The sequence below is a fragment of the Chelonia mydas genome, chromosome 27, assembly GCF_015237465.2.
Source record: "Chelonia mydas isolate rCheMyd1 chromosome 27, rCheMyd1.pri.v2, whole genome shotgun sequence".
NCBI classification, from domain to species: domain Eukaryota; kingdom Metazoa; phylum Chordata; order Testudines; family Cheloniidae; genus Chelonia; species Chelonia mydas.
The window spans coordinates 1399929-1413779 of record NC_057860.1 but is presented as its reverse complement, the minus strand read 5'-3'; the positions used below and the strand labels follow the sequence as shown (position 1 = coordinate 1413779).

The window sequence follows — 13851 nt, the reverse complement described above, 5'->3', positions numbered from 1 at the left end:
TCAGATTTCTTTTGGCCTAATCCTCCAATTTTTCTAGGTCTCTGGACCCTATCCCTACCGTTCAGCGTGTCTACCTCTCCCCCCAGGTTAGTGTCATCTGCGAACTTGCTGAGGGTGCAATCCATCCCATCATCCAGATCATGAATAAAGATGTTGAACAAAACTGGCCCCAGGACTGACCACTGGGGCACTCCGCTTGATACCAGCTGCCAACTAGACATCAAGCCGTTTTACCACAGGAAATTGTAAAGGTGTCTCCCTGCCCTAGGGAAAAAAATCTGCAGGAGTTTCTCTGTAGTGGAGTGGGTAGAACATCTTCCAGGTGGTGTGGGCTCCCTCCCTGTCTGAGGAAGTTACACAGCATGTCCTCTCTCATACTTTCTATTGCCCAGGTGTTGTGCCTATGTAGCATCCATAGCTAAATAAGTGTTAAACACAAAAAAACCTAATTTGTATCAAAAAAGATTTCTAGCGCTGCCTAAACGTTGGGGAGGGACCGCTTGTGCTGCCCTTTGAAGCGAACAGAAATGAAAGTGTTCTGTGTCTCCTGTGTTTAGTGGTTTAGCCTTCCCCCCTCCCCTCCCCAGCAAGGTTAGTAGTTTGTAGCTTATTTTTAAGGAAAGGGCTTCAGTAAATATTCCAACTTTCAGTTTGACTGTCTTTGAAAGGGAATCTGTCTGTAATCTGTGATGATTACTATGTAGGTTTCAGAACTTCACTTTCTATTCAACCACTGTTAAAACTGTAATTAGAGATAAGAGGCTCAACAGTTTGATACTTTCTCTTCTCTACTGCTAACCTTCTTAACATTTGTATAGCTTGCAAAGTCGGCTATATAAATCAAGAGTTGGTGGTGTGTAAGAACTGAGTCAGCCTTGTAAAAGGACTCCTTGCTGTAATATGACTGGATTGATGATAAGGTTGTGGCACTGCAGTTTAGTTTATTTCCTATGGGAATCATCATTATCGTTTACTATGCTCCTTTGTAGCCTTCTGGTGGGTGCCCTTCAAAGGAGACTTTACCCTGTTTCTAAGCAGGTCATTGTGAAAGTTGCTGATGAATGAATTACTTATTCCTTGCCCTGCCCTTTCTATTCCATCCCGTACAGGAAAGGAGTGGTGCAGAATGCACCGTGAATGGCATTTCCTATTTTATTAAATTGGCAACATTTTAACTTAACTGAAACAGTTCAGAACCATGCAAAGGAAGACTTAGTTTTTCTAGAGCACAGTCCACCAGCAAAACCTAGATTTGAAATTGATTTATGGCATGAATTAAAACATCTGGGGCATATTAAGAATCCTATCAGGACTTGGACTGTTTTTTCTAGGAGCAAAGGTGGTAATAATGACTGGATATTCTTTTTTCTAACTATAGTAAGGAGAAAGTATTGGCTACACATTTCCCCCTCCTTATTTCAATCTCAATTCTCCTGGTTTAGGGATTATTTGCATTATAATGAGTTACGAACAATTTACTGTAAGACTAACTTAATTCCTCTGTGCCTGTTTGAGAGACAAAGGTACTTTTTTTAAGTAAACCTTGAAATAGTGCTTAATATTGATGAAAGAAGACTGGAGTTGCATATGGAAAATTGCACTTGTACCTTAGAGGTATACAGGAGAAGGCCATTTAACCAGTCCAGTTAAATTTCTTCAAAAGTATGAGGGGACCATCTGTTGCTGATTTTGTGTCCAGATAGGAAGCTTATTAAAAATAGTGTGTATATGCTATTTCACTGTCAAAGTGGAGTTTAATAAATCAGGTTTCTCTACTGATAACATCCTAATCTGTCCTGTGTTAACATACAGCTTGCCCAGTCTACAGTAGAGTTTTAAACTTAATGTTTTAGCTAACATGTTTTAAAAAATAAACTGAATCTGTGCAGTTTAGTGTGAGCTTAAGTATTTGAAAAATAATTTTAAGAGTCATCGACAGACATCCTTCCTCTAACCATACATAGCACTTAAGAGTACTTGATGTGTTCAAACTCTGTATGAAAACTAAATTTTCTAGCTTTGTTTGAGTTGTCCCAGCAAAGAGAAAATCCCTTATTTTCAGTGAACTTCTGTCAAACTACATGTGTATGCTGTAAGATGACTGCTGTGTTAGTGCATGCTTCTAAAATGCAAGGTCCTGATGGTTTAAAGTGTTTTTTGGGGTTGGTTTTTTTTTTTTTGCATTTTTCCCTTTGCAAGCCAAGTATGATATTTAGTGGGGATTACTCTGATTGCTGTGGTGAAAGTAATGGTCTCTGGAATGTGCATATCTGTATCTACGGTTATCTGTCACCATTATCATGGGGTCTGACTATCTCACAATCTTTTAAATGTATTTATTTTCATATCCCCTCATGTGAGGTATGAAGGTACTGTTATCCCATTTGTATAGATTGGGACATGAGACACAGAGACTTTGTGTCCAAGCCCAAGGTCACGCAGAAAGTCTATGGCAGACCAAGGAATTGAACCTGGATCTCCTGAGTCCCATACTAGCACCCTAATCTTGGGGGCTGTCTTTCCTCCTATGCATATGGATGGTAAGGAAAAAGGGGGAAATAAATTGATCACACTAATATTAAATGTTCCATTTATTGTTGATAAAGGGTTAATGATTAATCTTTTAATAAGTCAAATGAGAGTACAACAGCTCAGTCTTTTTAACAACCTATAAGATCTTATACGGATATGCTTATGTGACAGGTTTGGGGGGGACCCCATCCAGTGTGGGGTGAGTGCACCCTGTCTCCCTTAGGGTGTAGGGGCAGGGTGTAAGCAGCCCATGTTTATGCCTCTTTAGCCAAAGTCAATGTATTTGTGCGAGGTAGCAAGGCTTAGTGGCCAGAGTCAATGGCTTCATCCTTGTTAGGAGGGCAGTAAAGCCTAGTGGTCAAAGTAAATAGCTTTGCTCCAGTCAGCAGGGCTGTAAGGCCTAGCAGCCAAAGTCAATGGATTTGCCCTAGTCAGCAGGGCAGTGAGGCCTAGGGGCCAAGTGGCCTCAGTCAAGGAAGGGGGCTGCCACACACAAAAAGGGGTGCTGGCAGCCCAGATAGGGGGCCCAGGCCCTTTCTCTCCACCAGGCCCCAGTCCAGAGCCCTGGTAGTGGCATGAGCACTTGCCACTGCATCAGTGGGGGTCCAACCAAAACACTCTGACTCAAAGTTCTGGGTCACTAACTGGGCAACTATCTAATTCCCCTGGACTGCTTCCTACCATGGTTTCCGCTGCTGTGGTCTGGGCATCTCCAGGTTCCCCAGTATGTGCTGTCCCCAGTGACTATGGACTCTGTGGGGCCTCCTGGCATCTGCCTGGGTTGCGGTGTCTCCAGCTCCCATGGCTTTTGGCTTCAGCTGCTCCTCAGCTGGAACCTGTAACTTGCATCCTTCTTCACCAGCAGTCAGCCCCAACTGAGCTGAGCTGCTCCTTTTTATACTAGTGCATTTGGAGCATGCCCAGTAGAGTTGAGTGGGCATGGCTTCCTCAGCACACAATGTGAGGTTAACCCTTCCTCGTCCAGTGTGGGGCAAGTGCACCCCGTCTCAGTTGATAACAATCTCTAGCACACACACTACTCATATCTGTAATGTGCTTATAACATCTGTAATTTATTAGCCTTTTATAAACCGTTGATTTGTGGAACCTTACTATAAAGCATTTAAGCACTGTTAAGATTAAACTGAAATTAAATCTTCACTGGTGGTTTAAGAGGAGCTTCATATAGTGATAATTGCTCTATTTCTGAAGTGGTCTCTGGTGTGGTGGAGGAAAGGACAAGACTGAATAGATGCATTGGGTCCTGCACTTTTGGAATAGCAGTTTAACTTTTAAGTGTGTGTGTGTGTGTGTGTGTAAAACAAAACATTGTATAAGACACTCAGTGCCCAGATAAGTAGTGAATGGATCCCACAGCAGACAGCCTTCTCCCACAGACAAAATAGAAACTGATAGTAATGTCTACACCTACTAGTTCTTTTAAGATGTGGTCAGGTGACTTTATTCTGGAATGCTTTTCTTAGAGGCTAACAAAACGTATCTTTGATAAATGAAAATTTTAATTCTTGTGTAATAGCTAGAAAACAATCTATCTCTGAAAAATCAGTATGTTCATGTTATTCTTCATGTTAACTATCTCAGAAAGTAAACTGAGTTTTATAAACTGTGATATTACAGAGTGAGGTTATCGCTTGAGGTCCCAGCTAAGCATGAATGGACAACTCATTTTCAGTGCAGGGGAGCAGTGTTGTAAATTCCCTTTATAACTACTGTTTTAACTGGCACATTTGGAGTGGGGGTTGCATGGTAGCATGCTTTTCTTTAACAGCCTGTATTCTGCAAATGTTTTGAAATATGGGTTCCAACTCTTGCCAACTAACTTTTTCTTTGTTTGTACTGAGTGTGTTTGAAGTTGCATCATTTCCTCAATAAGAACAGTGTTTTATTTTTGACTGTAGCATTTGTCAGGTGGGAGGAATTCTAGCTTTCAACTACTGAGAGCTAAACATTAGCGCACTCTGGTGGTGGGTCCATTATCAAGAACCTCAGCAGTTTTCTGATTTCTGTAGTGCCTCTTTCTGTGCAGCTAGTCTCTTGGGTGTGTAATGGGTTTCACTGTTCTTTGGGAAAAGAAGTTACTTTGACTTATAAAAAAGTTACCATGCACTAACCTGTAAAGTTTCCTTCCTTTCAAGTACTGACTAAGGACCTCACAGAATACTGACTGTGAAAATAGCCTTACATGTACTCTGTGTGTCTGGTATTTACGGGACTCTCTTCATTATATTAAGGACACTATTGAATGTTTTGGTGAACTTGAACCAAAATAGTCAAACTAATGGGGAAGAGGCATGTTTATCCTGAGTAGTAATAGAATCCTGTATACAGGGTTTCTCTCCCCCTTCCCTGTCACTCTTCTCTCCTACACTTTTGTTTCTGTCCATTTAGGTAGTGTTTTTCTGGCTTACCTGTTTGTATTCGCTTCCTATCTTTCTTTTTGTTACTTTGTACAAATTCTTAATGGTATAAAGATTTAATTTAAAAAACAGACCCAGCATTCCTGATCCTTATGCAAAATATTTACACAAGAGTTAAATATTATGACTTCCCTTAATAGCTACTGGATCTTAAACCTCAAAGTAGCAAACTGAGAACCCAGGAAATATGCAGTGTACTTGTAGTTGTGTTGGTCCCAGGATATTAGACCTAGAAAATAGTGAAGCAGATAATAGATGCAGTTAATCTTTATGGAAACATAACCTCTGCAGAAAAATGCTGCATCTTTTAGGTGAGAATGGAGCTTATTGTTACTGGAAGTAATGTAAATCTACAGGAAAAGGTATGCCTGTGGGAGTGTCATTTATGCAGGTATGGACGGTGGTTTGTCTTCACAAAAATGCCATTCTGCTGGCTTTTAATAATGAAAAATCCGCTACTGTGTTATACATACAGCATTGAATTATTTAAGATAATGTACGTGTTGATGTGCATCCAGTTGGCAGAGTATCTTTCCCATTGCCAGCTTTGTAATAAAGTTTTGAATGTATCTGGAACCTGTATTTTGTGCAACCTTGCAGTAAAGTGGATTAGGGAATCTCATGTTGCTTGAACCTTCCAGTTTGGACTGCAGTCATTAGGCTACTTTTTACTCTTTCATAAGTTCTTATTTTTCTTTACCCAAGAAGAATCACAACCAAAGAAATGCAGCTAGAAAAACAGCCATAGCTGTTCTTGGCCTGCAGCAGTGCAGTACTCCACTGTCGTCTGAAAAGAAGCTTTATCAACAAGGAGGGGTGCGGAAGGGAAGCTCATAGTTTAGGAACATCTAAACACAACTATGTGCGGTACTTAGTATAATTTTAACACAAGTATTAAGAACTTAAACTTTGGACAGAAACATCCATGGTCCATGAATTCAGATACCCTTAAAGTAAAATCTGTTATGGTGAGACATGCATTTCCTTGTTAGAGCCCTGAGGGAGGTCCACCTCCTGTGCCACCCCTACCTATCTGATCCAGTACCCTGGGAGCTGATCCAGTCCTGGGATCACCTGGGAAATAATAAATGTGTGAATTTGTTTTATGACAAAGTATTACAATGTTAACAATTTAAAAATTGACAATTGCTTTATCAGCAGGGGTGTTTCAGATCTGTTTAAATTTCCAGCTGAGAGGGAGGCTTCTGAAGCAGATCAGTAGATTGTTGGCTGTCATCTGCCTGTACCAAGCTGCTCCCTTGTAGCTGACTATTTTGATTTTCTGCCCCTTCACTGGAGCACATGGAGAATACCTCTAGGCAGAGGCGGATGAAGATTTATTGGGGTCCTGGGCACAAAGAACATTTGGGCCCCCTATACCCAGGGGGCCTAGGGGCCCCAGAATTGGTGGGGGGCATGCCCCCGCAGTTTTAAAACTAGGAGGGCCATGCCTGCCCACTTTTTAACATGGGCGTTGTCAGAGGTGATATGTAGCTGTGGCTAGTGGGGGACACAAATGAGAGGTTCTGGTGGGTCACGTGCCTTCCCCCCAATTTTCAGGACATTTCTGTTGCAGACACCTAGTAGTGAGGAGACAGCACTCCCCTTGGCAACGGTGCTCCCACCGTGTCTGTCTGTGCAGTCTGGGGAGGGAGGAAGCAGCAGGGCGGCTGTCTGTATTATCATAGCCCCTGGGAATCTCAGTCGTGGACCAGGACCCCATTGTGCTAGGCACTGGCTGCTTGCTGAGCTGCTCCTCTGCCATATCAAGCTGCTTTTTCGCCTTCCCTGCTGCTGGAGTCCCATGCATTGCCTCTGCCTCCGCTCCCTGACTCCCCCCGAGGGATGGTATGCAAAGCAGGCAGCAGCACTGGGACTCCAACAGCGGGGAAGACGAAGCAGTCCCATGTGGTGGGGGAAGGAGTTCAGCTGGTCGCCAGCTGCTTCCTTCCTCCCCTGGGCTGCAGGGACACAGGGAGAGTGCTGCTGCTGAAGGAGTGCTGTCTCCTCACTGCTGGGCATCTGCACCGGAGGCATCCTGAGAAATTGGGGAGGGAAGGGGGCATTGTGACTCTGCATGCCGCCCCCCCCGGCCTCGGGCAGGTGCGGAGCAGTGGCGGCAGGGAAGCTGATAAGATGATCATCTTCTCTCCTGTAAAGTGCAGCCCCTGCTGGTGGTACCAGCTTCTTCCCAGTGTGGGGAGGCTAAGGTGGGCCTTAGGCCTCACCCACCACAGGGTCCTGCTCCTCCTCTCTTCCCCGAGACCCCTAAGAGCCGCTCAGGGAGCCTGGGCCACTGTGGGGAGGCCCAGGCCCTCCACCTGCCCTGGGTGGTGTGCTTTGTGGGGGCGGGGATAGGGTGGGGCCTCGGGGGGGGCAGGGAAGGAGGAGCAGTGGGTGGGGCCCCAGGGGAAAGAGGAGGAGCAGGGGTGGGGCCACAGTTCTGGTGCTAATGGCCCTCCGTAATTCTACACAGATTCCAGCGCTTCTGGAACCCCCAAATTAGCTGTGGCCCCATGGTGCCGTGCATTAATCTGCCACTGCCTCTGGGCTTCGTAGACACCGGGCAAAGTACAAAATCCTCAGCTGCTGTGAAGAAGGAAATCAAATTATATTGGGAGAGGGAGGATGAGCGAAAGGAACTGCTGCAAAATCCCAGAGTAATGGCTCTAGAAAGACACGGATCCAATTGGTATACCTCCCAGAAAAGATCAGCAGGGTAATAGAGAATATACTCTGCTTCCCATGGATTCCCTGCTTCCAAAAAGTCACGACTGTGTAAGTATGGAAGGAACTATTGAATGGAAAAAAAAAATGCTAGAAGATTCTTTAACTTAGCCCGTGTGCACATGCTCTGAGAGGGGCAGCCATAAGATTCAGGGAAGAACTACCAGGGTCTTTTCAAAAGCAAAAGAGCCATCCCTGTTGACCAACGTCCTGAGTTTTTTATCTCCACAACACCCAATACTTTGACCTCATCTTCAAGTTATGAATTATGTAACTTTCAGTAGCTGGACAGAGAGTTTAAGTTACATTCCTTGACATTTTAATGTTTTTGTCCCCCTTCTAAACAAAATCTACTGATCTGCTTCAGAAGCCTGCTTTTCAACTGGAAGTTTTGATAAAACAAATCTGAAACACCCCTGCTGACAATTATTAGCTTCAAAAGTGTTAAATAGTTTGGGTTTCTGCCCAAAATCATCCCTCCAAACTTCACGTATTTGTACAAAGTAAAGTTAGGAATTGGAAACCGCCAGGATTGAGTCCAATTACAATTACCGTGGGGGGTGGGGAGAAGCGATGCTTCCTTCTTGGTTCTTTGCAGGTAAATTGGCATTTTAAGAGTTGGTGATGGGACCCACACTCGAAACTGTTGTTTAGTATCATAGCTGCCCTCCAAGTTTCTTTTTTGTGTGTAATCAGTTGTTTCTGTCACAATAATTGTGTGGAAGCCAATATATTTCAGTCTTACTGCTAATTTAAAAGTATTCATTTTTCAGGAAAATCCTTAATTTTGAGTTGCCTTCAAAGTTCTCTCTGTTCCCCCACCAAAGGAAAAAAAAATAAGTGTAGGTATGAGCTGAAAAACATTGCTTTGGATTTTTAGCTCCCTAATGAGGAGGATACTGATTGGGAACATGTTCAACCATCTTCAGGGGTCATTCCTGGGGCCGTTTTTGTTCAATATTTTCATTAATGATCTGGAGGATAGCGTGGACTGCACCCTCAGCAAGTTTGCAGATAACACTAAACTAGGAGGAGTGGTAGATATGTGGAGGGTAGGGATAGGATACAGAGAGACCTAGACAAACTAGAGGATTGGGCTAAAAGAAATCCGATGAGGTTCAACAAGGACAAGTGCAGAGTCCTGCACTTACGACGGAAGAATCCCATGGACTACTACACACTAGGGACCGAGCGGCTAGGCAGCAGTTCTGCAGAAAAGGACCTAGGGGTTACAGTGGACCAGAAGCTGGATATGCATCAACAGTGTGCCCTTGTTGCCAAGAAGGCTGACGGCATTTTGGGCTGTATAAGTGGGAGCATTGCCAGCAGATCGAGGGACGTGATCATTCCCCTCTGTTCGACATTGGTGAGGCCTCATCTGGAGTACTGTGTCCAGTTTTGGGCTCCACACTACAAGAAGGATGTGGAAAAATTGGAAAGAGTCCAGCGGAGAGCAACAAAAATGATTAGGGGGCTGGAACACATGACTTATGGGGAGAGGCTGAGGGAACTGGGATTGTTTAGTCTGCAGAAGAGAAGAATGAGGGGGGAATTGATAGCTGCTTTCAACTACCTGATCAGGGTTCCAAAGAGGATGGATCTAGACTGTTCTCCGTGGTAGCAGATGACAGAACGAGGAGTAATGGTCTCAAGTTGCAGTGAGGGAGGTCTAGGGTGGATATTAGGAAAAACTATTTCACTAGGAGGGTGGTGGAGCACTGGAATGGGTTACGTAGGGAGGTGGTGGAATCTCGTTCCTTTGAGGTTTTTAAGGTCCGGCTTGACAAAGCCCTGGCTGGGTTTATTTAGTTGGGGATTGGTCCTGCTTTGAGCAGGGGGTTGGACTAATGACCTCCTGAGGTCCCTTCCAACCCTGATGTTCTATGATTCTGTGATTCTAACTCAGTTGTCCTGGCATGACCAAGACCATACATTTAATGATGCAAGCTGAGCTTTTTAGAAACCAATCTGCTGAATCACATACTTTAACGGATGTGCAGCAAAACTGAAGACTGTAAACCCACCAAGACTCCAGCTCAAGGACTGACGCAGTGTGTGCACTGTAATAGCTACTATATTCCATTCATAAGCAGTGGAAAAACAATCAGATTTCTGCTTTGTGGTAAAGATATGACAATGCATTTTAAGAGAGAAATCTCAGAGCTGTGCTTTAGTTAATGGACAATCCTGAAATCTCTTGCTTTGCTTCTTATAAAAGTGTTATGATGCCATCTAATGTTAGTCATAACACAAATTGCATACTGCTACACAATACAGTGGTTCTCCATCAGGGGCTGGGGGCAGGTTTCAGGGGGTCCTCCAAGCAGCCAGCATTAGACTTTCTGGGGCCAGGGCAGAAAGCCAAAGCCCCACTGCACGGGGCTGCAGTCTGGGGCTCTGACCCCCGCCACCCGGGGCTACAGCTGAAACCTGAGCAATGTAGCTTTGCAGGGGCCCCTAAATTGCCCTGCTTTCTACCCCTTTTATATGCGGAAAACCAGTTGTTGTGACACAGGTGGGCCGTGGAGTTGTTAGAGTGTGTTGGGGGGGCTCAGAAAGAAAAAGGTTGAGACCCCCTTCTTAAAAATGGCTGTGTAGAAACTCCAGACTACTTTTATTCATCTCTCCACAAGGAGGACTGGTGCCGCTGAGGGTTGATTGGTTAATGTTAGTCGTAGCTATCTCCTTTTGTATACTCGTCTGGGACTTGATAGTTTTCAAACTTCACTTAAACATTGGGGCTGTAGTTCCACTCTGGGCTCCTTACTGTGAAGAGCTCCTTTTGAATGGAAACAATCACTAGGGTTGAAAGTTGGATTTTTCCCCCCTGAATTGTAGGTTAATTCACTGTCTTACAACTTTCCACCCTGTAAATGTCACCAGAGCTCTAGTTCTGGCTCCCAGATTTCTGTGCATCTTGCTGGGCCATGCAGTGTCTAAGATCCTCAGAACTTATCATTTGAAAGCAAACCTCTCCTTCTAAATCTGGTTTATTTAGGCAGGTGGATTAGAAACTCCAGTGTTTTTTATACATCTTTGCTCTATTGAATTCAAGCAGTGATTTAAAATTTACTCCAGCCTGAGTAAAATAATGTCTACAGCAAATTCTGTGCCTTTGTAGATCACGAACTGTAATAGAAATGTCTGAAATGCATGTTGAAAGGCTGGTTGGGTATGTATGTGGAACAAAGTGTAATCTTTGGTTTCAGAGTAGCAGCTGTGTTAGTCTGTATTTGCAAAAAGAAAAGGAGTACTTATGGCACCTTAGAGACTAACAAATTTATTTGAGCATAAGCTTTCGTGAGCTACAGCTCACTTCATTGGATGCATTGTAATGTAATCTGTGGTCCTAAGCTTATGTTTGCAGTATTGCTGTAACCACGTTGGTCCCAAAATATGAGAGAGACAAGGTAGGTTAAGTAATATCTTTTGTTGGACCCACTTCTGTTGGCGGAAGGGACTAGCTTTTGAGCTTCACAGAACTCTTCTTCAGGTCACCTATTAAGTTTGAAAGCTTGTCCATTTCACAAACAGAAGTGGGTCCAGTGAAAGATATTACCTCACCTACTTTGTCATAAAGTTTTGCAGTAATACTCAGCAGGCAAATCTGTATCAAACATTTTTAGGTGAAACACCAGTGGTGGTAATTTCTGTAAGTAGCATTTGATTCAAAATCAGTCTTGATTCATAGTCCTGTTACATGAATACCTAAAATGACACATTGACGTACCGTGTATGCTGAATAGAAAGCTTTTCCTTAGTAGTATTTTATTATATTGTAAAAAAGTGAAAAATATTTGTATCAAATGACTGGTATAATCAAATGGACAACTTGGATGCAGAATACAAATTCTGATTTATTACATTTGACTTACCTTCCCCTTCGGCTCTCCCTGGGCAGGTTTGATAAGGGACGGATCTACACATTTATTGGTGAAGTGGTGGTTTCTGTGAACCCTTACAAAAACTTGAACATTTATGGTCGTGACATGATTGAGCAGTACAAAGGACGGGAGTTATATGAGAGGCCCCCTCATCTCTTTGCAATTGCTGACGCTGCTTACAAGGCCATGAAGAGACGATCAAAAGATACCTGCATTGTAATATCAGGTAAGGTGGAAAAGCCTCTCCTCACTACCTGAGGACTAGTTGACCCTCCTTGTGAAACTCAAGGAAGGAAGCAGAACAATTTGTCTAATGTTACATTTGCTAAAGGGAGAATTTCACTATGTTCAAAACTTTAATTTGCGTATGAGCCTGCATCTATATCATTCAAATACAATTGTCTAATTCAAGAACTTGTAGATTAAACTAATTATTGATCCATATTATACTCCATGAAGGAATTCTGCTCCAAAAAATTAAAAGTTCTGTGCCAAAAAGAAAAATTCTGCACACACTATTTTAAAATTCTGCAAATTTTATTTGTCAGTGAATGTATGTAGAGGTTCTGGCATGGCAGTGGGGAGCACAGGCCACTAGCTGCCTGGAGGTGGGGTGAGGCTGCACCAGACCCTGATACAGCCCAAGGGCTGGGTCTGTCCCAGAAACACCCCAGGACCCTGACCTTCTCCCACATGTGCACCAGGTGTGGGCAGACAGGCTCAGCCTGGCAGGATCCAAGTGTGGAGGGGCTTAGTGTGGGGGGAATCCATGTGTGGGGTGAGAGGGTTCTGTCTGGAGCAATCTGGATGTGAGCGGCTCAGTGTGGGGTCCGAGTGCAGGAGGGATCTGGATGCATAGGAGCTTGTTGGGAGGGTTCTGAGTGCAGGGGCAATGTACTCTGCAGGGGGGTTCAGGTTAAGGTGTTTAGGGCTCCACAGGGGGGATCTGGGTGTGGGAGTCTCAGCGGAGCTGATCTGGGTGCAGGGATGAGGGTCCGGATGCAGGGGAAGCAAAGTAATCTGTGAATTTTGCACATGCACAGTGCCGCAGAATTCCCCCAGGAGTAATGTTGTTGTGTGGTGGTAACTTGAATATGAGTCCCTTCCTTATAACACCCGCAGTCTGGTTGAAGAATGGTTTCTGGAAAAAGCCTGTAGCATTCAGTCCTGTCCTTTCTTTGAGGACTCCCTTCCACCTTAGATGACTTCGGTTAGTGTTTTGTCTTCTGTTTTGATGGCCAAAGCTAATTGCTTGCCATGACTCTAAACAGTGGGGGAGATGCTCATAGAGGGAACTGTTGCCATTCAGATCCTGGCACGTAGTTTCCATGGTATCCCTATGCTCTGGCAGCCTGCGGAGCAAGAGACCCAAGATAGCTGCTGAACAGTAGTCTCTTGTATTACAGTTCACAGCATTGCTGCCAGCAAGCCACTGCATGCCAACCTTTTCCCTCTAACAATATCCCTTCTGATCCTCTGCCTGCTTGGCGTTACAAACCTGTGAAATCTTTTATTCGTTACTGGTTTTAAGTTAGCATAGTAATGGCAGTCAGGCAAGGTTACATTGGTATCAAAAACACCTCATATCTCAAATAAATAAGAAAACGTAGAGAAGCCATCAAAGCAGAATGACATGATTGCAATGATCAATGACTTACAGTATCTTGATTTTTTTAAATCTCTTCTTTGCTTATGGTACTACTTTGCTGTTTGTGTCCTCAGGTGAGAGTGGGGCTGGGAAAACTGAGGCCAGTAAATACATTATGCAGTACATAGCAGCCATCACCAATCCTAGTCAGAGAGCAGAGGTTGAAAGGTAAGGGCTTTACAGAAACTTATGGGGGGAAAATAGCTTTGTATCCTGATACCATGATACTGGGCACTCTTGATATACCTATCTTCTTTTCTTCTACTTTATAATTGCATGAAGTTTTCATATCAGTTCATCCTTTCCTGCAGGTAAAGTTTTGGACTTAGGGAAAATTTTGAAACATAGATAAATTGCTAACAGATAATTGGCTAGAAGTGTTGGGAGTATAACTCAAGACTTTGCACTTCTAAATTGTAAACAATGCCCTGAAATTAAGTTTCTGCTGAGGTATCAGACACACTTCATGGAACTAAATGTACTTGTACATTCAGTTCATGACAAATGGGATGTTGAACAGAAGCAATACACTCTAATTTTAGTCCAGCATTTCATGTTCATGCCTATCAGGCATACTGAGTAAAAGTATAAAAGTCTTTAAATAAATGAACATGGCATACTG

At 43.6% G+C, this 13851-nt stretch overlaps 1 protein-coding gene across 6 annotated transcripts in view; it reads left to right on the top strand.

The window, feature by feature from the left end:
* The window catches only part of MYO1D (myosin ID), a 356514-nt gene that overhangs the window by 85215 nt on the left and 257448 nt on the right, over nt 1-13851 (top strand). For all 6 annotated transcript variants that reach the window (XM_037887148.2, XM_043536697.1, XM_043536696.1 and 3 more), the window contains exons 2-3: nt 11599-11807; nt 13304-13397. In XM_037887148.2, coding sequence (XP_037743076.1) covers nt 11599-11807; nt 13304-13397 — 303 coding nt within the window. The remainder of the gene's footprint in view (nt 1-11598; nt 11808-13303; nt 13398-13851) is intronic.